The sequence below is a fragment of the Hylobates moloch genome, unplaced genomic scaffold, assembly GCF_009828535.3.
Source record: "Hylobates moloch isolate HMO894 unplaced genomic scaffold, HMol_V3 SCAFFOLD_17, whole genome shotgun sequence".
NCBI classification, from domain to species: domain Eukaryota; kingdom Metazoa; phylum Chordata; class Mammalia; order Primates; family Hylobatidae; genus Hylobates; species Hylobates moloch.
In genome coordinates, this window is record NW_026652292.1 from 889,539 (window position 1) to 914,910 (window position 25,372).

Genomic DNA, 25,372 nt, shown 5'->3' on the forward strand with positions numbered 1-25,372 from the left:
CACAGAAACCTGGTCACAATCTTCCCTTCCAGCACCCCATCCAGCAGTGACTGCACACACTGAGTCCTCCTACCAGCATCTTCCACCCCTGCTGACTGTCACTGGGCCCTGGGATGTACAAGACTCCACAGCAGCAGAAGTGGGAGGAAATATCACAGCCTCTGCCCTCGGCTGTGATGCCACCGAGGGGCTCGCTTGCTGATGGCTTCAACAGGGTCTCACCTCATCTTTTCCTGCTCTTGGACCCTCAATCGAGAAAATTCCCATCAGTGCCCCATTAATATGCTGCCCTGTGGCGTCCGCCCAGGAGGCCCTGCCAGGCGTGCACAGGTGTGCATTGGTGTACCCTGGCATGCATAGGTGTGCACTGGTGTGCCCTGGCATCCATTGGTGTACCCTGGTGTGCCTGCCATAGGACCCTGTGCGGGAGCTCCCATCCCATCTACATCTCCTGATTCATGCGTTGTTTCGTAGGTTTCAATGTCTCCGTAAATGTGGTAGAAATGCAGGTTCTATGGGCATATAGTGTACGTTTCTAAATAAATCCCTTCTATTTAATATTCTCACCCTGAAAGTTACTGTTGTCCAGACGTAGAGGGATGAGTGAGCCAGTGACCTCAGAGGGGATTGTGGGGATGGCAGGTCCAGCTCCTGCCTCCTCCTGGGGGTCTGGCTTTGGGGGCTTGCTCTGAAGAGACCATGGCCCAGGCCTGTGGCCTCGTGACGGGGACCAACCAGCTCTTCTCATCTTTCCTGACACTTCCTCTCACTCAAATAAGAACCTTCCAAAAATGTGTCCACCTGGGCCCCTGCCCTGGGACTCATGGATCTGGAGTTGTGGCCACATGGTTGAGGGGTGCAGTGTCCAGTGGAATGGGGCAATTGCGGGCCTGGGGGCCCTTGGCCTGTCCCTGGCGGGAGCATCTGCAAGGAGGAGCCCCAGAGTCCAGGGAGCACTGTGGGGAGCTCCTTAGAGCTGAACTCACCCGGTGTCAGCTCATCAACTCTCCACCCACGGACAGGGGTGCCCTGAGCACAGGAGAGGACTCAGCCCTCTGCCCCCACACACGGTGGGTGCCTGTCACCCTGTCCTGCCCAGCGGCCTGAGGGCAGCAGTGGGTGTGAGGGCAGCCCCCGGCCTCCCAAGAGCAGCCGAGAGGATCCCTGCGGGCATCCGGGCTTCGGGTGCAATCTGATCTGAGTTGTGTCTGACAGTGACAGAGTGACAATCTACAATTATCTCAAGATCAAAAGGTTAAATAAAACATAAGAAATTTAAAACAATTAAAATATGCCTCAGTCTTGGGACTCCTGGTGTCCGCAACAAACAAACTTCAGGCTGTCCTTGCAAACGGTCCTCATGGTGCTGGGGGTGGTGCCAGGCCCGGCGTTTGCCCGGAACACAGAGCGTGAGAGAAGGAGCAGAGGACGTGGGTGCCAGGGAAGGACCCCGGTGTCAGAGCCAGGGCCTGGGCCTGAGTTACCCATTAACGGCACTCCACTGGTTTTCCTTTAAAGAAATGAATAAATACAACTGCAGGGGGTGCTGCTTGTGGTTTCCAAATGCTGGCAGAGGCTGGAGACGGCTCTCTAGTGCTGGGTGTGGAGTGAGGCACCACCCTCGCCCTGAAGCCTGGGGCACTCAGTCACCATGGCTCATGCCCCAGAACCAGACCTGGCCGCCAGTGACCTCGGGGATGAGAGGCCCAAGTGGGACAACAAGGCCCAGTACCTCCTGAGCTGCATCGGGTTTGCCGTGGGGCTGGGGAACATTTGGCGGTTCCCGTACCTGTGCCAGACCTATGGAGGAGGTAAGCACCCGCCTGCGTCCCGGGGCAGACTCCTAAGCAGCGGAGGCCATCTGCACCCTGACCCACCAGGCGCCTGCCACGCATCCCCAGTGCTTGGGCAGAGTCACTCCTTCTGGAAACCAGGGTGCACCATTGCCCACGGCAGAGCCAGTCCCCTCAGGGCCCACCTGCGGTCTTCCGGGACCTCAGGGCAGCTTCACCACTGCCCACAGCAGGGAGGGTCCAGTCCCCTCGGGGTCCGCTGTGGTCTTCCAGGACCTCAGGGCAGCTTCCTGCCAGGCGTCAGGTTGAATGGGCCACCCTGCCTGACCCACACACTACAAGCAGTGAGCGCTCTTCCATTTGAATGTTGTCTGTTCTTTGAAGAACACGCAATCCGCTCTGGGTTTCCTCGCCACAGCCTTGGTGTGTCCAGACATGTGCTCAGGTGCCCTTCCCCGAGGTTCTTTGAAGGAATTTGGGGGCCCACCCCTCGCCTCCCTGGCTTTGGTTGTCTGGGAGAGCCCTGTAGGGGGTGCCGGGATGCTCAGAACTGTCTGGGTGACTTTACTGACCCTTGGACTCGCCACCCCCAGAAGTGCATTGGTGACTGAATAGGCTCCCACGCACCCCGAGCCTCCCCTCACCCTGTGCCTGCTTCTCTTCATGCAGGGGTCACACTCTGCTCACCATGTGGGGACATAGGAGACAGGGACAGGCATGAACCACCGCTCTCAGGGAGCCAACGTACAACATCACCCATCACCCAAGGACACCCAGGTCTTCCCCAGGCGCCACGGGCAGGGGCTTCCCAGGCCGCAGAGTCCTCCTCAGGCCAGGCCGGGCTGCTTGGTCAGCCTGTTCCCCGGGCCCTCAGCTCCTTCTCTGAGACCCCCGCACAACTATCCCTTGTTATAAGGTTACTCCTTTAAAGGGTTTTTCCTCCTGCTTAAGAAAAGATTCTCAACATGCAGAAAATGCTGGCAATGTGCACGAACGGAAAAAACAAAAAGAAACACCCATCACCGCCACTCTCACGGCACTGGGGTCTGTTTGAGGGTTTGGGGCTGGAGAGGGCGCGTTGGGCCTTGGATCTTCTCCTCATGAAAGAGTCCCCTTGAAGGCATTTCTGAAAGCACCAAAGCCCTAAAGCAGAGGGCAGAGGCGTCCCTAGCTCCCAGGGCCCTGGCTGTCCGCGCTGCGGCGTCCCTGGCTCCCGGGGCCCTCACTGCCTGTGCTGTGGCTCGGTCTGCTAAGAGTCACCAGAGCGTGCAAGGTTGTGGGGGCAGCAGGCTTCACGCAGAGCTGGAAATGCCGGCCAGTGCTTTACCCACCGACGCCTCGTTCGCCAACGCCTTGCCCACTGATGCCGTGCCCGCCGATGCCTTGCCCACCAAAACCCAGTTACCATTGCTAAGCGCCTGCAGTGTGCTGGAAGTGTCTGGCACTAGCCTCCCCTAAACTCAGCTGCTCCACGCTGGGGCAAGGCTGGGGAGGCCCCCACCTGCGGTGCTGCTGAGGAGGGAGACCAGCCCTGCCCACCAGCTGCGCGGGGACTTCAGGGCTGCTCCATTCATGAACGACTCTGCCATCAGTCTCCTGATGCAAGCCACAGGGTCGCACGTCATGAAACATCCGAGTTTATTTAACTCACGTGTTTCCTAAGGGCCCTGCCGTCAGCATTCTCACCCCACCCATGTGTGAACATGCCCTTCACTTTGTCTCACTGTGAGGATCACTCATTGATGATTTTGAAAACAAGATATAATTAAGAAGCAGGTACTGTGCAGCTTTTAAAATTTGCATATACCCATGACTACCAAAGGCGAATATTATTTGCTCTCCCATTCATAAATATTTAACTACATAAGTGTTCTCTTCAAAGCTAAGACTTGTAAAGCAACATTGTAACAGAATGTAGCAAAACGTTGCGGTAAAGATTTACAGTGATTTTATCACATCTATGACATTTCATGGCAGCTGCTTTATTACATATTCAGCGCCTTTAAATCAAAGGAACGTAGACTCGTAAATGCCAAGCGACGGGTTCAGGCCAGCTGCCCGGGACACTCTAACACTTGCTGTGGTTTAAGCTTTCATCCCAGGAAGCTTTTATGACTAAGCTGGTGGCCCTGGGCTGGCTGTGTCCACACAACTGAGGTCACTCATCAAGCACGCCCCCTCTGCACTACTTCCTGCCTCCAGTGTTCAACCGACTTCTGTATCTCGTAGGTGCTGCTGAGATCTGTGGATTCTTGCACCAAAAACCACACTGTATTAATTACTATGGCTTTTTTGTAAGTCTCGACGCCTAGTAGTAGAGCAAGGCCTTTTTTTTTTATTCTTTGAAATTTTGCCAGCTGCCACTTTTCCTCTGAGCTTTGCACCAGGTTGTCAATTTCCAGAAGAGATTCTTCGGTGCTCCCTCGGCCCTGCCCTGCTTTCTACACTGCCTGGGGGGAATTTCCACCTTGACGGCCTTCACCCCTTGGAGGCAGTGCCCAGACAGTGGGGGCCGGCACTGGAGCACCGTCTGCATCCTCCGGGCTGCCGGCTCGGTCTCCTTTCTGCCTTCCTGCAGGTCTCTCCATCATGACCCGGGGCGTGTCTCTGGTCGATTCTCAGCAATCCCTGGCTTTTGCCGCTGCTCTGAGCAGAGCCTGCTTCTCCTCTGCGTTTGCTCAGTGGCTGTACTGTGGCCTCTGCATCTCTCAGCCTCGGTGCAGTGGGGTGCAGGTTTCTCTCGATCCTGCGTGGACGATTGTAACAGCAGCCAGCCGTTCACAGCCACCTTTCCCGTCTTCAGCAGACACCACTGCGTCCTCCCTGCTCATTAATGACACTGCTAAACTTCAACTAATTGTTGAAACTAGGAGCTGCAGCCTGGGCAACATAGCGAAACCCTGTCTCCATAAAAAATATAAAAATTAGCTGGGTGTGCTGGCGACTACTTGTAGCCCTGGCTACCCAGGAGGCTGAGGTGGGAGGATGGCGTGAGCCTGGGAGGTCGAGGCTGCAGTGAGCCATGACCGTGCCACTGTACTCCAGCCTGGGTGACAGAGCAAGATGCTGTCTCAAAGTAGACACCCAAAAAGGAGTTGTGTAGACATTCTTCCCATGTGGAATCAACCTTTCTTTCTTCAAATTCGGAAAAAAATGCATGGACTGACTGTCTCTTCCCGCGCGTTCAACGTAAAGGCTGCCCAGTGAGACCCGTGCCCACGGAGGCCAGGGAAAGTGCCTTTCGTGCTGGGCTTGGGTTGGCCAACAGAGCCACCACCCCCAACCACAACACTCTGGTTGGTTTTTTATTTACATTTACGCCCACATGGCAGTCTAAATATGGCTTTAAATGCATCCGGTGTACCACAGAGTGGACGCTCCTACTTTGTGAAGGTCCTAGCTGTGGCCTCAATCTCGTATTCACAGAAAACCTTCTCATCTCCTCTCCCCTAAACACAGCAGATTCAGCTTCCCCAAATCAGTCACAGACAGAAGCTCACTTCTCCCCAAATCTTTCCCTTCGATGATCTCGTCAGGGTGGTCTCTGCCAAACTGACCTCAGCCTGGTCACCTGAGGCCCCAGCCCAGGCTCGATGGCCCTCCCCACAGAGCAGGGACCAATGGGGCCCAGGGCACCTGCTGGCCTGGAGTCTGCAGTGCTCCAGGGATCCCATATCTGGACAGTGGATCCCATATCTGGAACCCGGAGCCTGCTCACCGCAACGTGGTGCCCACACCACCCACATCTGTCCTCCACCCGGCCACTGTGTGCCTGAGGCCTGAGTGTGGCCACGAAGCCACTACTGTGGGAGGGGTGGCTGGTCACACACCGGCTGCGAGACCTCAGGTGCAGGCTGGAGGTCGGGGGGAGGAGGGGCTCCACGGTGCAGGCTGGGGGTGCTCCACGGTGCAGGCTGGGGGTGCTCCACGGTGCAGGCTGGGGGTGGGGGGAAGTGATGTTTTCACAGTGCAGGCTGAACAGGGGAAAGGTAAGAGGGGCTCTCATGGTTCAGGCTGGAGATGGGGGAGGGAAAAGGGGCTCTCACAGCACAGGCTGGAGGTGGGGGAAGAGAGGCTGGCTTGGGGGTGTCCCCCATTCACATGGGAGCCTGGCCCTGAGCAAAGCAGGTATGGTGATTCCCTGCCATGAGCTCCCTGGGGTGTCCTGGGTTTTGTTCCCCTTTGCTCCAGGCCCTGGCCATGGCTGTCTCCACCCTAGCAGGAGGCATCTTGGGGTGTCAGGTGCCTCCACCTGAGGCTGACCCCGTAGACCTCAGCTTCCCCTCTTCAATGCTTGTCTTTCTGCCGCTGTGTAAATGGCACGGATAAGAGCCGTCCCATTCCCACATGCTGGCCCTGGAGTCCTGTGCAGAAGCCAACAGGGGTGAGGGCTCACCTCCCGCTCCAGGGCCTCCCTGTCCCCGTGGCAGTCACAGAACATTCTCATGGTGACACAAACCCAGAGCAAGGCTGTGTTGATGACCTGAAAATGAGCTTCTAGAAGCTGGACCCTGCCTGGCAAAGTGGAGCTGACAGGAGACGCCAGGCGCGGAGACGCACGGCGGGGAAGAGTGCAGGCAGCTGGCACCCATGTAGGTCAGCGTCTTAGGGCAGAAGGCCTGAGGTCGGTGCCACCCCGGAGCCTGTCCCAGCACCTATGCATGCAGGTGGGGAGGAGTCAACAGCCCTGGGCACAGAAGTGGAGCCGCACAGAGACCCAAACTCGTGCACATATGGTGACTCGCTTGGGGAACAGTGCAGCTGCCGACGCTGTGAGGCCACCAGGAGGACTGAGACGCAGTGTGCAGACCCAGGGGCCTCCTCGGCAGCGTAGAGACACCCACGGAAGAGCCCGTGGAGGAGTCCGGGAGAGCCAGCATCCTCCCAGCAGGTCTTGTAGGCAGCAGCTGAACTTAGAGGTCAAATTGCAGGAATCGATCGTGCCCAGCTCTGCCGCTGGGGCCAGGAGGGTCTGTGGACTCCACGGGAAGCCAGCCCTGCTCGCATCCTCAGCACCAGGCCCTGGCACCTTGTCTGCCCCTTCCACTGCGGGTGCCCCAGGCAGAAGGCACGGCCATTCATCTCTACTGGGTGCTTCCACTGGCTCCAGGAAGTGGAGCCGGCCTGTTCCTCCTGCCCTGGGGCCCGTAGGGCCTTCATCCTGCCGTGCCTGTGGGCACCCCCATCATGGTGCTGGATGGAGGTACAGAGGCCCGAGATGCCAGGATGTGGGGGGACAGGTCCAGCCCTGATGCAGCTCTCAGAGTCTCGGTCTGAGACACCACTCTTCTGCGACGTCCCATGAGCAAAGATGGTTCCAGTTCCCAGGAGAGCCCGCCAGCCGCCCCGGGGTCCCCGTGGGAACAGAGCAGCCCGCCAGCCGCCCCGGGGTCCCCGTGGGAACAGAGCAGCCCTCAAGCCGCCCTGGGGTCCCTATGGGAACAGAGCAGCTCACGCCATCTGTTGCATGAAGCTCCAACAAGAGCAGCATGAAGCCGGGGAGCCAACAGGCGACCTCACACAAAAGCAGCCAGACCTCCTCTGGTGACTGGGGTGTTTGAGAAACATGCTCAGTCAACACTTTATTTCTGCAGACTCATGAATTTTCAGAAAATCACATTAATGAAAGGAGCTGTTTTCCCATAGGGAGGCTGATGGTGGAGGCTTTGAGTGATTCCGCCAGGCCCCTGCATGCCTCCTTCCCACAGAGGCTGAGTCCCCACTGCCGGTCACAGCAGCCCCCAGGAAAAGGCAGGTGCCGCAAACAATGCTGGTCCCTCAGCAAATGCAATACAGGGGTCATGCTTAGACCCCAAGTCCTAGTCCAGGGCCGGCTGCCTCCTTTCGGGCCCCCTGCTCCCCTCCAGGGCCCTGCTCTCTTGATCAGAGGTCTCAGCAACTGAGCCGAAATCAGAGGCAGGATTTGGCAACCCGACAGCACCCCGAGGGTGTCTCCGCCACCCAAGTGGTGCCCCCAACATTCAGGTCCCGTCTGCCCCTTGAAGACCACAGGTGGCTCCCCCGGCCCACGCCACAATCTCCACCAGCCCCCAACCCTGGGCAGGTGCTGACCACCTCGTCCTCACAGGGGCCTTCCTCATCCCCTACGTCATCGCACTGGTCTTTGAGGGGATCCCCATCTTCCATGTCGAGCTCGCCATCGGCCAGCGGCTGCGGAAGGGCAGTGTCGGCGTGTGGACGGCCATCTCCCCATATCTCAGTGGAGTAGGTAGGCTACCGTCCTCCTGTGCCCTGACTGAGGCTGCCGGGGACAGGGCCCTCCTGGATGAGAGGTGGGGCGGGGGCGGGTCCATGCCTGTGGTACGGAAGTGGCCAGGCCAGGCCAGCGGGCGGGATGGCAGGGAGCCCTTGGGTGTGTGTGAGAAGCAGCGGTGACTTGGGGAGAATCAGAAATGGAGACCGTGTGTGCCGGGACATCCCGGAAGGACCTGGAAGCTGGTGTTGCCATTTGCGTGTGAGGTGTGAGGGAGGCCTGGCTTTCAGCCACGCCCTTCAGCATGTGTTATTTTATGTTGTTATTTTGTTTTATTCTCACTGCTTCTGGGCAGAGGGAGCTGGGAGGAGCCCTGGGGCTGCCTGACATGGTCCCTGTCCACAGGGCTGGGCTGTGTCACGCTGTCCTTCCTGATCGGCCTGTACTACAACACCATCGTGGCGTGGGTGCTGTGGTACCTCCTCAACTCCTTCCAGCACCCGCTGCCCTGGAGCTCCTGCCCACTGGACCTCAACAGAACAGGTGAGCTGGGCGCCGGCTGCTGTGTGGGTCTGCACACGGCCAAGAGAGGCATGCGCTGCAGTGTGCCCGGCATCAGAGCAGCTGCGGGTGGCGGATGCTCACCGCAGGGGGAGGGCTGGGAACCGGTTGCTCTGTGTGCACATGCACGTGCCTCGGTCTCCCCAGGAGCATACGTGCAGTCCAGTTATTGTGACCTCCACGCTGTCCTGTGCTTCCCTGCCAGGTCTGGACCACCGAGGTCCCCTTGCAGCCATGTGCATGGCATGGTCATGAGAGGGCACTGCCGTTGTTAGATTTAAGACTTTAGGCCGGGCGCGGTGGCTCACGCCTGTCAACCCAGCACTTTGGGAGGCCAAGGTGGGCAGATCACTTGAGGTCAGGAGTTCAAGACCAGCCTGACCAATATGGTAAAACCCCGTCTCTACTCAAAATGCAAAAATCAGCCAGGCATGGTGGCGGGCACCTGTAATCCCAGCTAGCTGAGAGGCTGAGACAGAAGAATTGCTTGAACCCGGGAAGTGGAGGTTGCAGATAGCCAAGATCATACCACTGCACTCCAGACGGGGTGAAAGAGTGAGACTCTGTATCAAAAAACAATTGAACAAACAAACAAAAAACAGACTTTGGGTCCAGCCCTCAGCCAGGAGCTCCATCTGGGGAGATCCTCTAGACATGAATGACAGTTATATTTTCTTTTTTTTTTTTTCTTTTTTGGGACAGGGTCTCCCTCTATCGTGCAGGCTGGAGTGCAGTGGTGCGATCATGGCTCACTGCAGCCTCCAACTCCTGACTCAAGTGACTCTCCTACCTTCACTTCCCAAGTAGCTGGGACCACAGGCAAGTGCCTCCACACCCAGCTAATTTTTTGGACAATCTGCCCGCCTGGCCACAGCCTCACTTTCTCCCCAAGCACCAGCCAGTCACACACTTGACACATGCAGCCGCTCTCCATCCAGTGCTTCTGTGCCACCCTTGGGGGTCTGGGATGGTGGGTGGCAGGAGGAAGTGAGGGGACCAGCTTTACACGGTGACAGTGATGTCCAAGGGGCTGCAGGCTGCCCCGGCTCAGCAGGGCTCATAAACCTTAGCAAAGTGGAGCTTCCCTTTGAGGTTCACTCAGCCTGTTCATTTTCACAGCCACATCTGTTTCTCCATCTCAGCCCTGGGCCCAGAAAGAAGTGAAAGGGCACCTCAGCCCAAAAGGGCAGTGTTACAAGCAGCCCAGGGAAACTGAGCTCAAGAGCCACATGGTGAGGGTGCTACACTCCGTAGCCAGCCTGTGACAGGCCCCCGGTTTCAGGGTTCATGGAGGAGTGCCAGGGCAGCAGCGCCGTGAGCTACTTCTGGTACCGGCAGACACTGAACATCACAGCCGACATCAATGACAGTGGCTCCATCCAGTGGTGGCTGCTCATCTGCTTGGCAGCTTCCTGGGCAGTCGTGTACATGTGTGTCATCAGAGGCATTGAGACTACAGGGAAGGTGAGAGCTGGCAGGGCCTGATCCCCTCTCTTGCTTCCTCCAGCCCCCAAGACCCCTCCCCATTGACCTGTGTTCGCTTTGTGTCTACAAGCTCTTACAAGGTGCATAAACATTTAGGATTGCAATGTCTTCTTAGGGAATTGATCCCATTATCACTGCGAAGCAAGCTTTTTTATCCTGGTGATATTCTTGGCTCTGAAATTGAGTTTGTTTTAAAATAGCCACTCCGGATTTCTTTGGGCTATGTTAACACAGTGTATTTTTTCCATCCTTTTTCTTTTAAACTTTTTGTATCTTTATGTTGAAAGTGTTTTTCTTGTAGACAGCATACAATTGGATCTGGCTGTTTTAACCAATCTGACAATCTCTGCCTTTTATTTGGGGTGTTTAGAGCATTTACATTTAATGTGATTATTGATATGGTTGGGTTTAGCTCTGTCCTCAGATGTGTTTCCATGTGCCCCATCTGTTTTTTTAATTCTCGTTTCCCTCTTTCTCTAGGTATTTTTCAGGATCCCGCTCTAACTCCTTGGTTGGTTTAGCTTTAACTCTCTCTTGTTATTCTAGTAACTGCTTTAGAGGTTACAGTCTACATCTCTAGCCTGTCATGGTCTATCATTAAGTGATCTTGGGGCATTCTATGGTCATTTAAGAATGTCATTGCATTTGATCCCATTTCCCTTCCCAGGCTTTGCGCTATTGTTGTCATACATTTTACTTATAACATGTTATATAAACAGCAAATGCACTGTTATCAGTTTTGTTTTAAACAAGTGATTATCTTTCAAAGAGGCTTAAATAATGAGAAAAACTGTATTGATGTTCACCCATGTGGTTTCCATTGGGAGCAGCAGAAAAGACCAGTAGAACCTGAGCCTCCTACTTGCCTGGGCCCCTCAAGCAAGAAGAGTCCTCACCCTGTATTCTTGAGTGTGTGCTATCATCTCCAGTCTGTCATCACACATGTGTGGATTCTTTTCAAATGACAGCACTCAGTCCATGCACCCTGGACCGTGCCTCCTGACCTGTGGGCCTCAGACACAGGACCCCAGTACCCCATGCCCTGTGCAGTGTCTCAGGACCCCAGTACCCCATGCCCTGTGCAGTGTCTCAGGACCCCAGTGCCCCATGCCCTGTGCAGTGTCTCAGTGTGCTGAGGTTGCCATTCCTCTTACGTGGAGGGCAGGGGTCTTCATGCTTGAGAGGACTGGAATTACTGAATTAGACAAAGCAGCCAGCCAGAAATTCCAAATAGTCCTATTATAAAGGCCCTTAAAAATGCATCCCAAGCTGGACACAGTGGCTCACGCCTGTAATCCCAGCACTTTGGGAGGCTAAGGTAGGCGGATCACATGAAGTCAGGAGTTCAAGACCAGCTGTGCCAACATGGTGACACCCAATAAAAAAAAAATTAGCCAGCTGTGGTGTTGGGAGCCTGTAATTCCAGCTACTTGCAAGGCTGAGGCAGAAGAATTGCTTGAACCCAGAAGGCAAAGGTTGCAGTGAGCCGAAATTGGGCCATTGCACTCCAGCCTGGGCAAGAGAGTGAGACTCTGTCTCAAAAAAAAAAAAAAATGCATCCCAGGTGATTCTGCAGTCAGTCTGTATTGGAGGAACTGAGGAGAGGAGTATCCATCTGTAGATGCTTTTCCATGTGGACGCCTAGTGTGCAGACCCTTGTCCACAGCTGATGAGAAGTGGGAAACAGCTGTATGTGGGCAGAAGGGGAACAGGGTAGGTGAAGCCAGGTGGGGGCATGAGGATGGGAGGAAGAGGACTCTGGCCACACAGAAGGGCTGAGAACTTGAGAGTGGACAGGAGGGAGGCCGGAGAGGGGACCAAAGAAGGGAAAGGATATAGTCAGAAACGAGGGTGGCCAGGAGAGAGGCATGTGGAGGCGGTAGCTTGGGAGAGGGAGGCCAGGGAGGGGGTATGGCCCAGACCCCTCTTCAGGGCCCAGCCCCTTTGCTCAAAGGAGGCCTGAGTCTCCCAGATGGCCAGTGCTCCATGGGGCACAAACATGTAAACGAATGTGCATGTGACCGTCTCTGGTGAACCCCAAACCCTCCGAGCTTGCCCTGAGCCTGCCCCCCACCATCCCCCAAGGTGCACCCCCATCCGTCCTGGTCGATCCCGTACCAGAGGCGGCTACTCTGACCACAAGGGCGGTGTCTGGAGCCTGCCTGCTTCTCTAAGGCTTGTGGACGGACCAGAGGCCATTTCAAGTCTCATGACTCAACCTTTTCTTTTAAGGTGATTTACTTCACAGCTTTGTTCCCTTACCTGGTCCTGACCATCTTTCTCATCAGAGGGCTGACCCTGCCGGGGGCAACAAAAGGACTCATCTACTTGTTCACTCCCAACGTAAGTGGGTCTTGGATCAAAGTTCAGGGCCTCCAGCACACACATTTCAGGGCCGTGGCCAGCAGCTCCCTCCCTCACCTGGGAGCGTGAGAGGCCAGGAGCCGCTCCAGCAGCTGGGCTGCCTGGTGGTCAGGGGTGAGGTTGGCCCAGGATGGCACAGGAGGAGGAGGGCCTTAGGAAAGAGGTCAGGTTTGGAGTGGGCCTGGAGGAGGACTTCGATCTGGGGCAGGTGGACTTTGGCACCTGTGGGACACCAAGTGGACATGGATGTGAGGGGTCAGGGGAGGAGCAACAGGGTTCAGGGAGAGGCTGGCTGGGGACCAGATGTCCCTGCTCTGAGCCCGCCTCCACCAAGGGCCTTGTCCAGCTCCATGCACCCCACCAGGGAGCTACAGGAGCCAGAGCCTGCTCCAGGAGCCTGCACGGCTTCTAGAGCATTCCGTACTATCCCAGATCACAGCACTCCCTGCCTGGCGTCCCGAGACAGTTTCCAGGGTCTGGTGTGGGAGTGGGCACCTGGGCATGGGCACGTATGCCCGGAGTCCTAGCAGAAGACAGAGGACACCTTCCCAGGTCCCCCAGAAGCAGAAAAGCCAGGCTCCGTGCATGGCATCCCTGCCCTCAGGACTTCAAATCACCCAGAACTGCCAGGTTAGAGAGGTCACAGTAAACATGCCCACGCAGGAGCTGCTCAAACCCATCTCCAGCCCCGAAAACCCTGCCAGCTACGTTCTCACGTGGGCCTGACAGCCACCGGCTCATTCGGCCACGTCCCGGACAGGGGCCTGGCATTTGCCGTGTCCAGAGCTGCCACTCCACACCTGCACACCTGCATGGTCCTACCCTGTTCCTGGTGTCTGTACAGGTCACACTTGCTCACGAGTGTCCCCAAAGCCGCCTTGGGAACATTCTGGAACAGTCAGGGCCACCAGCTGGTGTGGTTTGCCTGCTGAGTGAGACGCTCTCCCTGACTCATTCCAGATGCACATTCTCCAGAACCCCCGGGTGTGGCTGGACGCAGCAACCCAGATATTCTTCTCTCTGTCCCTGGCCTTTGGAGGACACATCGCTTTTGCAAGTTACAACTCACCCAGGTAGGCAGCCAGGTTCAGCTGTCCAGCCAGAGAAGCTTTGGGGAGATGCCTTGAGCACTTCCTGATCTCAGGATCACACTATGGATCCAAGGGTGGCCTTGTGTGAACCTGAGATAAGAACCTCACGCCACGGCCTGGGGCCTCGCAGTAGCTCCCAGCACGTCCGGAGCTGGCTGCAGGAAGACAGCCTGGATAATCACACCCAGGAACCGGGGTGTAACTGGGCACGATACCAATCAAAATGCACATGACACATGGGGCCATAAAAGCCTCGATGGTCACCTGAAATAGACTCAAGGCCCATTGGTGGCGACGTGAGCAGGTACTGCTTTTATGATGTCCTAATATGCACAGAGCACTTCAAAGTGCAATTCCACGGATCATAAAATGCATAGCCCAGTGCACTGTGATGAACCTGAAACAAGCCTTATTTCCTGTGGCTGCCAGTATTTCTGCCCCCTTCAGAGGCAGGCAGTTTGCATGAGATGGGAGGGGCACGTTGGTCCCTAGGCAGCTCTGCCCGCTGGTGGCCTTTAGGGAAGGAAGTGCCAGCTGGGACGCCAGGGAAGCTTTAAATGTTTGTGATTGACATCTTACTTCCTTGAACTCACACTGGAGCTGTGCTGATGTGCGTTTCTCCTTTGGAGGTGATTTTCCAAAACATCTACATTTCAGATCCTCCATGAATGCCCTGCCTTTCAGCTTCCTGTGGGCCCAAAGGCCTTGGTCGGGGTGTGAACGGGTTTCAGACCCTTAGCAACCTTGAGCTGGGGCTGCTGGAGGAGACTGTGGGGAGGGGTCCGAGGCCATCCTGAGACTCCAGGACTGGCAGCAGCAGCCCCTGGGTCAGAGAAGGGGCACCCCAGGCAGGAGAGACGGTCAAGGAGGGAAGCCCCCTCCTCATTTCCTCCCCTGGGTGAGGCCCAGTTACCGCCTGCAAAGCCCGTGATGAGCGTGTGTTTGTGCCCAGGAATGACTGCCAGAAGGATGCAGTGGTCATCGCCCTGGTCAACAGCATGACCTCCCTGTACGCGTCCATCGCTGTCTTCTCCGTCCTGGGTTTCAAGGCAACCAATGACTACGAGCACTGCCTGGACAGGTGAGCACAGGTGCCACGCCGGGCTCTGTGGGGCACAGCCACCAGGCAGGTGCCCGTCACACCGAGAATCCCACGGCATGAGGAAGGGTGGCGTGGGCACATTTCATTTCTGTAAGGTGTGGAGTGAATGGTGTCCCCAGAAGGCCACTTCCACCCAAAACTTCAGAATGTGACCTGGTTGGAAAAAGGTCTTTGCAGATGTAATTAAGTAGGATTGGTCCCCCTGGAGTAGGGTAGGCCCTAAATCCAATAACCAGAGTCCTTATAAGACGAGTAGACAGACACAGAGGAGGAGGCTACGTGAAGACAGAGGCAGAGGTCGCAGCACTGTGGCCATGGCACCGGGACGCCTGAAGGTGCAGAAGCTGGAAGAGGCGGGAGGAGTCTCCTATGCAGGCTCAGGAGGGGCGTGGCCTGGCCACACTGGGATTTCAGATGTCACAGTTCTCCAGAATGGGAGAGGATGAATTCCTGTGGTTTTAAGGCACCATTGCTGGTCGTTTGCTGCGGTGGTCCCAGGACCTGATGCAGTTAGGTTGTCCCCTGCACAGGCAGCTGCCTCGTCAGACCCACAGCCTTCTTAGAGCACCCGACTTGCTTGTGAACTACCTTCAGGCAGGTCCTTGAGAACCCACTGGGCAGATAGCATGTCCCTGCAACATGGGGTGACTCTGACCCCACCAGGGTACATCTGGCAGCATATGGAGACATTTTTGATTGGCCACACTTGTGTGAGGGGTGTGCCTGGCATCCGGCGGGTGGAGGCCGCGGATGCTGCGCAGCACCCTACAGTGTCCAGGACAGCCCCACCCAGAGAGTGACCGGCCCTGAGTGTTCCAACCCCAGCCTCCCGTGCTTGGGAGCAGGGCAGCACGTCAGCACTGCACCCGATGGCACTTTTCAATAGGGACGTCACCAAGAAAACGCACACGAAAGTGGAAAACGGCATTCACAGGCCACAGAAAGGACAGTGGTTTACAGGATAAGCCGGGTCAGGGAGGGCAGTGATTTACAGGATTTACAGGATGAGCCGGGTCAAGAAGGCAGAGCTGGGCTTCGTTCAGCCCCAGCCGGGAACGTGCCTGGCGGGCAACTCCGATTTCTGCTCACTCTGAATGTCGCAAATAACCACAAAAGTGCACAAATATTGACTTGGGGTTACAAGCACATCTTAGTGAGCGGGTGGATAAGGACCAGCCACGTGCACAATGCCCTGCGCCCTGCAGCCCAGGCTGGCCTTGCATGCCACACGGGGCTGGAAGTGAGGGGAGGGAAGCCTCTCTCTTCAGGATTGTTCTAGGAACAGCTGGAGCCCCAAAAAGGTGTTTGCTGGTATAGATGTGCCCCGCCCTTGGCTGTCTGTGCTTGAACCTTAAGCCCCGAGGACAGAATGAGCCTTTGGCAGTGGAGACAGAAGGGCGGGCAGGTGGGCTGAAGTCCTCCCAGCAAACCTTCAGAAGCCCAGGTCCTTGTCTGCAGGGCAGCCCCTCACGGCGAATCAGGACCCACCTTCGAAGTGAGGAAGCTGCCACCACCCCCATCCCCTTTGCACTCACCGGGGAGTGCTCCCCTTCCAAGCCCAGGGGGGTAGAGAACAGCTTCTCCCCCAACCCGGCAGTGTGCATGGAGTAAACCGTGCCCCCACCAGTGCCGCCCTGTCACAGCACAGGCGTCCACACGATCCCAACAGGGGCAGGAGGCGTCCACACGATCCCAACAGGGCCAGGGGGCGTCCACACGATCCCAACAGGGGCAGGAGGGGCCCGGCCTCCCCAGGGATGCTGTTCTTCCCAGCACCAACCAAGGGTTTCTCTGGATGTGTTTGGGAACCAGGGCCATGAGCCCACAGTCCTCTCTGTCCCCACAGAAACATCCTCAGCCTCATCAACGAGTTTGACTTCCCAGAGCAGAGCATCTCCAGGGACGACTACCTGGCTGTCCTCATGCACCTGAACGCCACCTGGCCCAAGAGGGTGGCCCAGCTCCCCCTGAAGGCCTGCCTCCTGGAAGACTTTCTGGATAAGGTACCTGCACACCCCCTGGGGTAGCCAGGCGGGGCCATCCACAGGAGCACCAGGGCCACACTGGCTGTGCCCCACTGCCAAAGTCTACAAACAATTCCCACAGACCCAGGGCCAGGGCCTGTGAACCAAGGACCCTGGTCTGTCTTTGTCTCAGGTTGCCAGGCCTCCTGGAAACCCGAAGCCCCGGGGCAGCTGTGTCCAGCAGACACTGCACCCAGCAGTCTTGGGGGTTGGGCTGACCTGAGAGAGTGGGCATTGCTGGTGCCCAGACCCCAGGAGAGGGGGTGGCCAGCATGAGGGTCACAGTGCCAAGGCATGGCTGGAGTCCAGCCACACTCAGGGCCAGTGGATGCCCAGACCTGGGGGCACAAGCAGGGGTGCACATCCAGGAGGCAGGTGTGGGATGCATCTTAGGGTACCTGACTCAAGGCATAAAAGGCCCTGGGTTCTAGGCCCAGCTGCCTGCTATGGGTTATTAAAGGGGAAGGACCCTCCCCTGCAGAGTTGCGCTTGCAGCCTGGTCTCCCAGAAGGCATGGCCAGCCCTGAGCCACCTCAGCCCGACACCAGGAGGGGTGATGTGCACTCGTGTCCTCGGCCTGGGAGAGTGTGTGTCCTGCAGGCAGGCGTGTGTGTGTGGTGGAGGGTGTGTGTGCATGGCCCGAAGCCTGGGGCTCTGTGTATTGCAGAGTGCCTCGGGCCCAGGCCTGGCCTTCGTCGTCTTCACGGAGGCCGTCCTCCACATGCCAGGGGCTTCTGCGTGGGCCGTGCTCTTCTTCGGGATGCTGTTCACCTTGGGGCTATCAACCATGTTTGGGACCGTGGAGGCGGTCATCACACCCCTGCTGGACGTGGGGGTCCTGCCCAGATGGGTCCCCAAGGAGGCCCTGACTGGTGAGTGCACAGCTCGGCCGCCCTGGAGGACCCGTCCCCAGCATCTGGCCGTCCACTCCCACCTGCTGTCCAGACGCCCCTCTTGGATGGAGAGCGCAAGGGGCTAAGCCTGAGTTCCGGGAAAGGCTGAGCCAGGCTGCTCCTTGCTGACAGCCATCATGGGAGAGCCGAGGGTCGAGGGAGGGTCAGGGCTGCCCTTCCCCCACGGCCCCAGAGGCCACATCCCCCATCTGCAGCAGGAAAGCAGGTCCTTCCTGCTCCTTGAGCACAATACAGGAAAGAGACTGGGGAGGGCAGGGATGGAGGGTGGGAAGCCCAGAGAAGTCTCCAGCCCAGGTGCCCTGGCTCTCCCCGCTGTCCCAGGGCTGGTCTGCCTGGCTGGCTTCCTCCTGACCCTCCCCACACCTCCACCCCCCACCTCCTTACCCCCCACACCCCTCTCCCACTGCCCCAGGGCTGGTCTGCCTGCTCTGCTTCCTCTCCGCCACCTGCTTCACACTGCAGTCTGGGAACTACTGGCTGGAGATTTTCGACAGTTTTGCCGCTTCCCTGAACCTGCTCATGTTGGCCTTCCTCGAGGTTGTGGGTGTCGTTTATGTTTATGGAATGAAACGGTGAGCTGCTGCCCCACAGAGCACTCCTCTGGGACCCACCAGGGTGGGACGCGGAATGGCTGCCGGGCACAGGCACAAGCCGCAGCTGCCCAGACCGCTGAGAATGTTCTGCCCTGGGGAGCTGCTGAGGCACCAGAGGGTGCAGGCTGGAACCCGGTTAGGGTCCGGTCCTCGGCTTGCAGTGGGTGGACCTTCCACAGGCCATGTGGAGCCTGAGCCCAGCATCTGGTGCAGGTTCTGCGATGACATTGCGTGGATGACCGGGAGGCGGCCCAGCCCCTACTGGCGGCTGACCTGGAGGGTGGTCAGTCCCCTGCTGCTGCTGACCATCTTCGTGGCTTACATCACCCTCCTGTCCCGGAAGCCACTGAGCTACAAGGCCTGGAACCCCAAATACGTAGGTCCTTCCGGTGGGAACCTGGGGAGTCCTGGGGCCCCTCGGGCTCGGTCTGGCCCCCATGGTGCCATCCAGTGCCCAATGACCCATGCGGTACACATTCACGTCCTAGTGACAAGGTGGCGTGGTCACTTCTGCCTGGCAAACTGGGAAGCCGGGGATGTGAACAGGATGGCCCCTGAGTGCCCGCTGGGATCAGAAATGGCATCGGGGTGACCATGGGCAAGCGCCTGGTCAGTGGAGTGAGAAACTGAGCAGTGCCCAGAGCCCAGGGACCCCACACGGCCCTGGAGCTCCTTCTTGGGGATGTGGCTTCATCCTCCCCACCTGTGTCCTGCCCATGTGGCATAGGGACGGGCAGCTGGACAACTGCCCATTCCTGGTCTGTGACAAGAGATGTCGTGCACAGACCCCTACTGCCACCCAGTGGGTCAGTTTGGCTGGAGGCCGTTTCCATACAAGAGCCTCCGGAGGAGGGATTGAATTGCCAGCCACCCTCTGAAAACGCCTCAGGAGCTCTGAGCAGCGCCGGCCCCTGACATACCGCGTCCGAGTCCCCGCTGGTGGCCGCTCAAAACCTCACCATGCCACCCCGTCTCAGGAACGTGGACGCCACTCCTCCCCAAACGTGTCTCGGAAAGTCCCTCCTTAGCAGAACACCAAGGACAGGTGAAGGAGGAGTGACCGTGTATTTTTGAAGAATTTCCATGGTACCTGCAGCTGGGTGGGTGGTGCCACCCAGTGTATAGGGGAGAAAGCTGGGGACACAGCCTCCAACGATGCCCAGTGGGTTGAGGCCATGTAGCCCCTGTGGTTCCAGAACACGACACCTAGGCCTGCCTGGGAGAGTCCCCAGCCCCAGGAGAAGCTCAGCCCAGGTCCTCAAACTCCTGGCCCAGGGGAGCGGTGGTGTGCGGCCACAAGTCCTGGCCACTGCTCTGGCCGCGCCTTTTCCATTCCCACCCAAGTCCGGGTGGGCAGGTGGCTCTTGCCCCTTGATTGAGGAGCAGGGGGGTCAGCCTCACGGCCCAGGGTGGCTGGCGCCAGCTAGTGAGCCCGTGGTCCCGCAGGAGCTGTTCCCCTCGCGTCAGGAGAAGCTTTACCCGGGCTGGGTGCGCGCCGCCTGCGTGCTGCTGTCCTTGCTGCCCGTGCTGTGGGTCCCGGTGGCCGCGCTTGCTCAGCTGCTCACCCGGCGGAGGCAGACGTGGAGGGACAGGGACACGCGCCCAGACACGGACACGCGCCCGGACACGGACATGCGCTGAAGCCGCCCGGAGCGGGCCGGGGGCGGGACCTGCATGGGCGGGTCTGTGGGTGGGCGGGGCCCCGCCCCCGCCCATAGGGCCGACCCCAATACACCAGTGACTCGACCTTGATGCGGCTGTGTACGCGCGGTTACTGCTTTCCCGACGCCCGGGCAGGGCTGCAGACCTAGCCCCCAGCGCTGCTGCTTGGGGCCCGCCCCTAGGGAGGTCTCGCAGGGCCCCGGCATCCCTGCTGAGCCCGCGGCCTGGGTGTCCGGCAGCGGCTGGGGTCCCTGCGCTTGACCGGGCTGGCTCAGGGATCTTCGCAGGTGCGGGGCTCCCCAGTCTCACAGACTGAACCTAGCCTGGCTGGTCTCTGGGGAAGAGCGGCCGCCCGGGTGGCTCAGGGGGGCCGCCTGCACCCCGGTTCCAGGTTCCAGGCGGGCTGTCCCCCTACAGCTCGCAGGCGGCAGGGGTACCCAGGGCAGATGCTTCCTCCTGCCTGGGAGCGGGGCCGTGGGGTCTGGAGTCTGCAGTCTGGCTGACCCTTCCTGACATTTCTGAGAAACACTGTAGGTTGCCACTTTTATTTTCCCAAACTGTCAAATTGTATTAAGGAGGTACCAAAAGGCCCCTGCTGTCCCGGGGCAGAGGGGCGACAGGCAGGAGCTCGCTCACGTGGGGCAGTCACCCGCGCCCCAGGCGCCAAGCGCACTGTGCAGCCCCGTCCAGCCCGCCCTGCTCCAGAGTACCCCGGCTCCACGGGCCACGCGCCTGCTTCCCTCCTCCCTCTCCCTCTGTTCCCTCCTCCCTCTTTCCTCCCCATCCTTTTTCCTCTCCTCCTTCCCCCGCAACAGCACCACGGAGCCAGGGATCAGGTCTCTGACTCGCCACACGGAGGGAGGCCCCACAGGTCCTGGCTTCCTGCCGCCGGGAGGGGCCCTGTGAAGACCCAAGACACCTGCTCCCGCTTTTGAAAAGGGCGCCAAGCCAGGCAGCACTGTCCGTGGTGCTGAAAAATCCCACCATCAAGGCGCGGCCGCGGTTCTAAGCGTCCGTTACACGCATTCTTGTCGGGAACCGTCCTTGCCCACGGCCAGCCCAGAGTAAACAAAAGCACGTGCACCGCCACCCACCTGTAGATAAACTGAGTGCTAAACATGCAGTTAACGCTGGTGCACCCTACCCAAGCGCATCCTGAGCCCACAGCGGGGGGAGCCGCCCACCCAAGCGCATCCTGAGCCCACAGCGGGGGGAGCTGCCCACCCAAGCGCATCCTGAGCCCACGGCAGGGGAAGCTGCCCACCTAAGCGTGTCCCGAGCCCACGGCAGGGGAAGCTGCCCACCTAAGCGTGTCCCGAGCCCACGGCAAGGGGGGAGCTTCCCACCTAAGCGTGTCTCGAGCCCACAGCGGGGTAGCCGCGCACCTAAGCGTGTCCTGAAGCCAGGCAGTGGGAAGCCGCCCACCTAAGCATGTCCTGAAGCCAGGCAGTGGGGAGCCGCCCACCTAAGTATGTCCTGAACCCAGGCAGGGGGGAGTTGCCCACCTAAGCGTGTCCTGAGCCCACGGCAGGGGAAGCTGCCCACCTAAGAGTGTCCCTAGCCCACGGCAGGGGAAGCTGCCCACCTAAGCGTGTCCCGAGCCAACAGGGGGGAGTTGCACTTTGTCCCTCTGTCCTGCAGTCGTGATGTCCCCCACACCCGTGGTAAGGCAGGGGGACTTGAGGATGAACATGTCACAAAGGGAGTCCGTCCACTGTGAGATGGGGCTGCTGCAGAGGACAGTCTGGCATCCCCAGTTCAGCCTCACAATCTTGTCGCAACTCCATGCCTCGGGCCTAGTAGCCAGCCTCTTCCATTGTAACTGACACAAACAAACTCAAACCAAATGGCCTTCACCAGCTCTCAGAACTGGCCAAGTTCGGGGTGGGCTTCTGGCCCTACTGGACCCAGGAGTTCGAGGATCCACGGGACTATCTCCCCTCACTGTTCAGCTTTTTAAAGTAGGGCATCTCCATGACCGTTCCAAAATCCTTTTGGTTCATGATCTGGGTGAGATGCTCCCCCTTCAGAGTCTAGACATCAAATTGCAGGGAACAGTGATTGCAGAGCCTGGAGGGTGGGGTGGCGGGAGGGATGGTTCCCCAAAGGAAAGCCTCCAGAAGCCAAAGCAACAGCTGTGTTCCATGGTGTTACCAACCCACAGACGCAAAAGGTGAAGTAACCTGCTCAGAAGCCAACACTGCCAAGGGGCGTGTGTCCCAAAGGCAGCTCTTGGGACACCTTCCCCAACTCACCATAGGGCCTGCAAGTCCTGTCGTTGACCCAGACAAGAAAAACAGCCAGCTGTTGGCAGCAGTGGTGCTGACAAGCCACTCAGACCGAGGTTACATTTTGCGTCAATACCATACTTAGAAAATAACTAGGATGTGAGCAGGTGCCCCCTGCTCCCATCCTGGATCAGACTTTTGGGTGTAGCACATCCTAACGAGCGCTGGGGCTCTGCCCAGCACTCTGAATAGGAGGAGCTGGAAGCAGCATCATCTGTAGCCCCACCCTGAAGCTTCAGAGTCCTTGTCCAGCTGCCGAAAAGGGAAGGGGTGGGGGGGGCGGGACAGAGAGGACACAGCGGACGCTCAGCCCTCCAGAAAATGCCATGCCACCCATGTGCCTGATGTAGCCATGGATAAAAATGGGTAGAAAGGAGGAGGGACAGAGGTGGCCCAATAGGTGATGATGGGTGGACAGATGGACGCCCCAAAGGGAGGCAGAGGTGGTCTGTCCCATCACATTGCCAAGGTTGTTCAGGGACGGGGGCTGAGGCCTCATGGGCTGCAGAGGTACCCGAGCACCATCGAGGGAAGGGGAGACCAGGGCCAGGCGGTGAGAGCAGAACTGGATGGACTGACCCTGCATGGCCACGCCCCATACTCAACACCTTCAACTTGTCCCTCACCCTTGGGAAAAACACTCCAGGGGCAGGTGTCTCAGACTGGCCAGTGTCGGGACAGGAGTAAAATGCTCCTATCACCTGACCAGAAGTGGCTGGAGCAGAGGAGCTGTAGCTCCACCGAGCCCTCCCCTTCCAGGAGCAGCCGTGTTGAACTGGAAATAAAGCCAGCTGCAAATGAGGCCAGCCGGCCCCGGAGATGGACACAGCTCCCGTGACTGTGGCGGTCATATGAGGACAGACTGTCCTGTGAGCTGGTTCCTGGCAGAGGGTGAACCCAGGGCTGCTTTGCCAGGCACAGAGGAGTCAGGGAGCACTTGATGGGAAAATGAGGTTCAGGGCCCAGTTTTCAAAAGCCGGATGGGGCTCATCCTCAGGGGAGAGCCTGAGGTCACCAAGAACCAGGGAAGAATGCACGAAGGACATAAGTGCAGAAGGAGAAGTGAGGTGGGAGGTCATGGAGGGCACAGTCAGCACTGGAGCTGCCCCAGGACTTGCCCACCCGGCTCCAGGGGAAGCAGCCTCTTCCAGCAAGGGTGGGCCCGGACCTGACAGAGAGGACCCCACTGCCACGGCCAGGGAGCGTGAGTCTCCCATCCACACTGGGGGCCGGGGATGCACAACTCCAGGTGGCGAGCCCAGGGCTTCGTGCCGTGTCAGAGGAGAAAGCCAGTCAGGCTCCCTCCCGCAAGACTTGGTTCTTTCATGCCTGCATGAGGCTGAGGTGAGGCCCAGGCCTGTCGTGATGCTTGCTCTCTGGGGCCGCAGAAGTGGGACCATGGAACCTGTGCATCCAGATGGCACCGCGGAGAACTGTCTGACCCTCCCGCAGGCCACAGCGGAATGCGCAACACCAGGCTCCACAAACCTGGGTGACCTGCACTCGCTGGGGGCCCTGGTCAAAGCTGGATCCAGGGTGAAGAGGCTCCATCCCTGCCCATCAGTGTGAGGACCCCGCCAGCAGCCTTGGCCATTGGAGCTGGATGGGCACAGGAGCTCTGCTGCCCCAGCACGCACATTTCATCATGACCTCAGGTGACCAGTACGCAGGGAGGCTAGAAGCCCCACTGTCTCTGTTCCTCTCTCCCTCTTGGCAGCAACTCCACCTGAGCTGTCCCCACACGATCCCCAGGGGTGGGCTAAGAGTCTCATTCTGAGAACTGTCTCTGTATTCATTTTCCTGTACTGGTATTCCATTTGCTGCTGTAACAAATCACTGGAGCTTAGTGGCTTAACACAAATGCATTACCTTACAGCTCTGGAGGCCGGAAAGCTGAAATGGGTCCCACTGGTCTGAAATCGAGGCGTGGGCAGGGCTGTGTGCCCTCAGGACGGGGAGGATTGCTTTTCCAGCATGGAGCGGCTGCCCCCATTCCTTGGCTGGGGGCCCCCTCCTCCATCTCAAAGCCAGCAGTGGCCAGTGGTCCTTCTCACGTCCCCTCTCTGACTCTCCCCTGCCTCCCTCTCTCACTTCTAGGGACCCTTGTGGTCGTATCAGGCCCACCAGATAATCCAGGATGACCTTAAGTTTGGCTGACTGGCAGCCGTGATTCCACCTGCAGCCTCCACCAGCCTCTGCCATGCGGGTGACACATTCACAGGTTCCAGGAGAAGGACGTGGGCATCTTTGGGGAGGGGCTGTAATTGTGCCTGCCACAAGTGCCTGGGGCTTCTGAAACCCACCAAAGTTTGGCAAGCCCCCTGCACAGCATCCTTCCCAGGCGAGCACCTGGCACCAACATCGAGGGTTACAGCGGGTGCAGGACCAGCAGGAGCGTGGGGCTGAGGCAGGAAAATAACTACTCCCTTTCAGGGGTACTGGCTGGTGTCACCCACAGCCTCCACCCTTGCCTGCTTCTCCTCCCTTTCTGCTTTGAACTCACTCGCTCCATACACGCTTGTCTGTGGAAGGAAGCTGCTTGAGATGAAGTTCAGGCCTAAGGAAGTCCAGAGAGCTGAGGTTTTCCTTTCCCTTTAAAACTTTATTGTTCTTCTTCTCCTTCTCCTTCTTTCTTTCTCTCTTTTTTTTTTTTTTTTTTGAGACAGGGTCTCTGTCGCCCATCGCTGGAGTGCGATGGTACAATCACAGCTCACTGCAGCCACGACCTCCCGGGCTCAAGCTATCCCCCCATTCAGCCTCCCAAGCAGCTGGGGCTATAGATGCTGGACACCACGCCCAGCTAACTTTCTGCATTTTTTGTAGAGATGGGGTCTCCCTATGTTACCCATGCTGGTCTCAAACTCCTGGCCTCAGACAATCCTTCTGCCTCGGCTTCCCAAACTACTCGGATGACAGGTGTGAGCCACCGGGCCTGACCTTACATAGTGGTTTTTAAAAGTGCCAGGCAAGGGCAGTGGCTGACACCTGTAACCCCAGCACTCTGGGAAGCTGAGGCAGGAGGATCACTTGAGCCTGGGGGTTTGTGGCTACAGTTAGCCATGATTGTGCCACTGCACTGACAACCTGGGTGACAGAGTAGACTCCATCTCTAATAATAATAATAATAATAATTAATAAAAAGAGACCAATCAAAAAGTAGGTGCTTAGTGAGTTAAGCCATATCAAAGCAAATACCTTTTTTAAGGATCTGATACTTTAGCAAAAGATGTAAGTACTGAGTAAAATTTCAACAAGAAACACCTGGAGAAACAGGATTCTGG

At 58.0% G+C, this 25,372-nt stretch overlaps 1 protein-coding gene across 1 annotated transcript; it reads left to right on the plus strand.

Annotated features, from left to right (window-relative positions):
• The first annotated feature begins 1,651 nt into the window (after positions 1-1,651).
• Positions 1,652-19,803, plus strand: SLC6A18 (solute carrier family 6 member 18). Its single transcript, XM_032135890.2, has 12 exons — positions 1,652-1,811; positions 7,882-8,022; positions 8,413-8,550; positions 9,851-10,032; positions 12,286-12,396; positions 13,378-13,490; positions 14,461-14,589; positions 16,457-16,613; positions 17,302-17,506; positions 17,961-18,120; positions 18,355-18,517; positions 19,588-19,803. The coding sequence occupies exons 1-12, from the start codon at positions 1,652-1,654 to the stop codon at positions 19,780-19,782; spliced, it is 1,854 nt and encodes a 617-aa protein (XP_031991781.1). The 3' UTR covers positions 19,783-19,803.
• The last annotated feature ends 5,569 nt before the right edge of the window (positions 19,804-25,372 follow it).

Bases quoted from the DNA above. Each gene is read 5' to 3' on its own strand.
- SLC6A18 (XM_032135890.2), top strand. From the start codon at position 1,652: ATGGCTCATGCCCCAGAACCAGACCTGGCCGCCAGTGACCTCGGGGAT. The intron at 8,023-8,412 runs GTAGGCTACCGT...CCCTGTCCACAG, and splicing joins CCCATATCTCAGTGGAGTAG to GGCTGGGCTGTGTCACGCTG. The intron at 12,397-13,377 runs GTAAGTGGGTCT...GACTCATTCCAG, and splicing joins TCTACTTGTTCACTCCCAAC to ATGCACATTCTCCAGAACCC.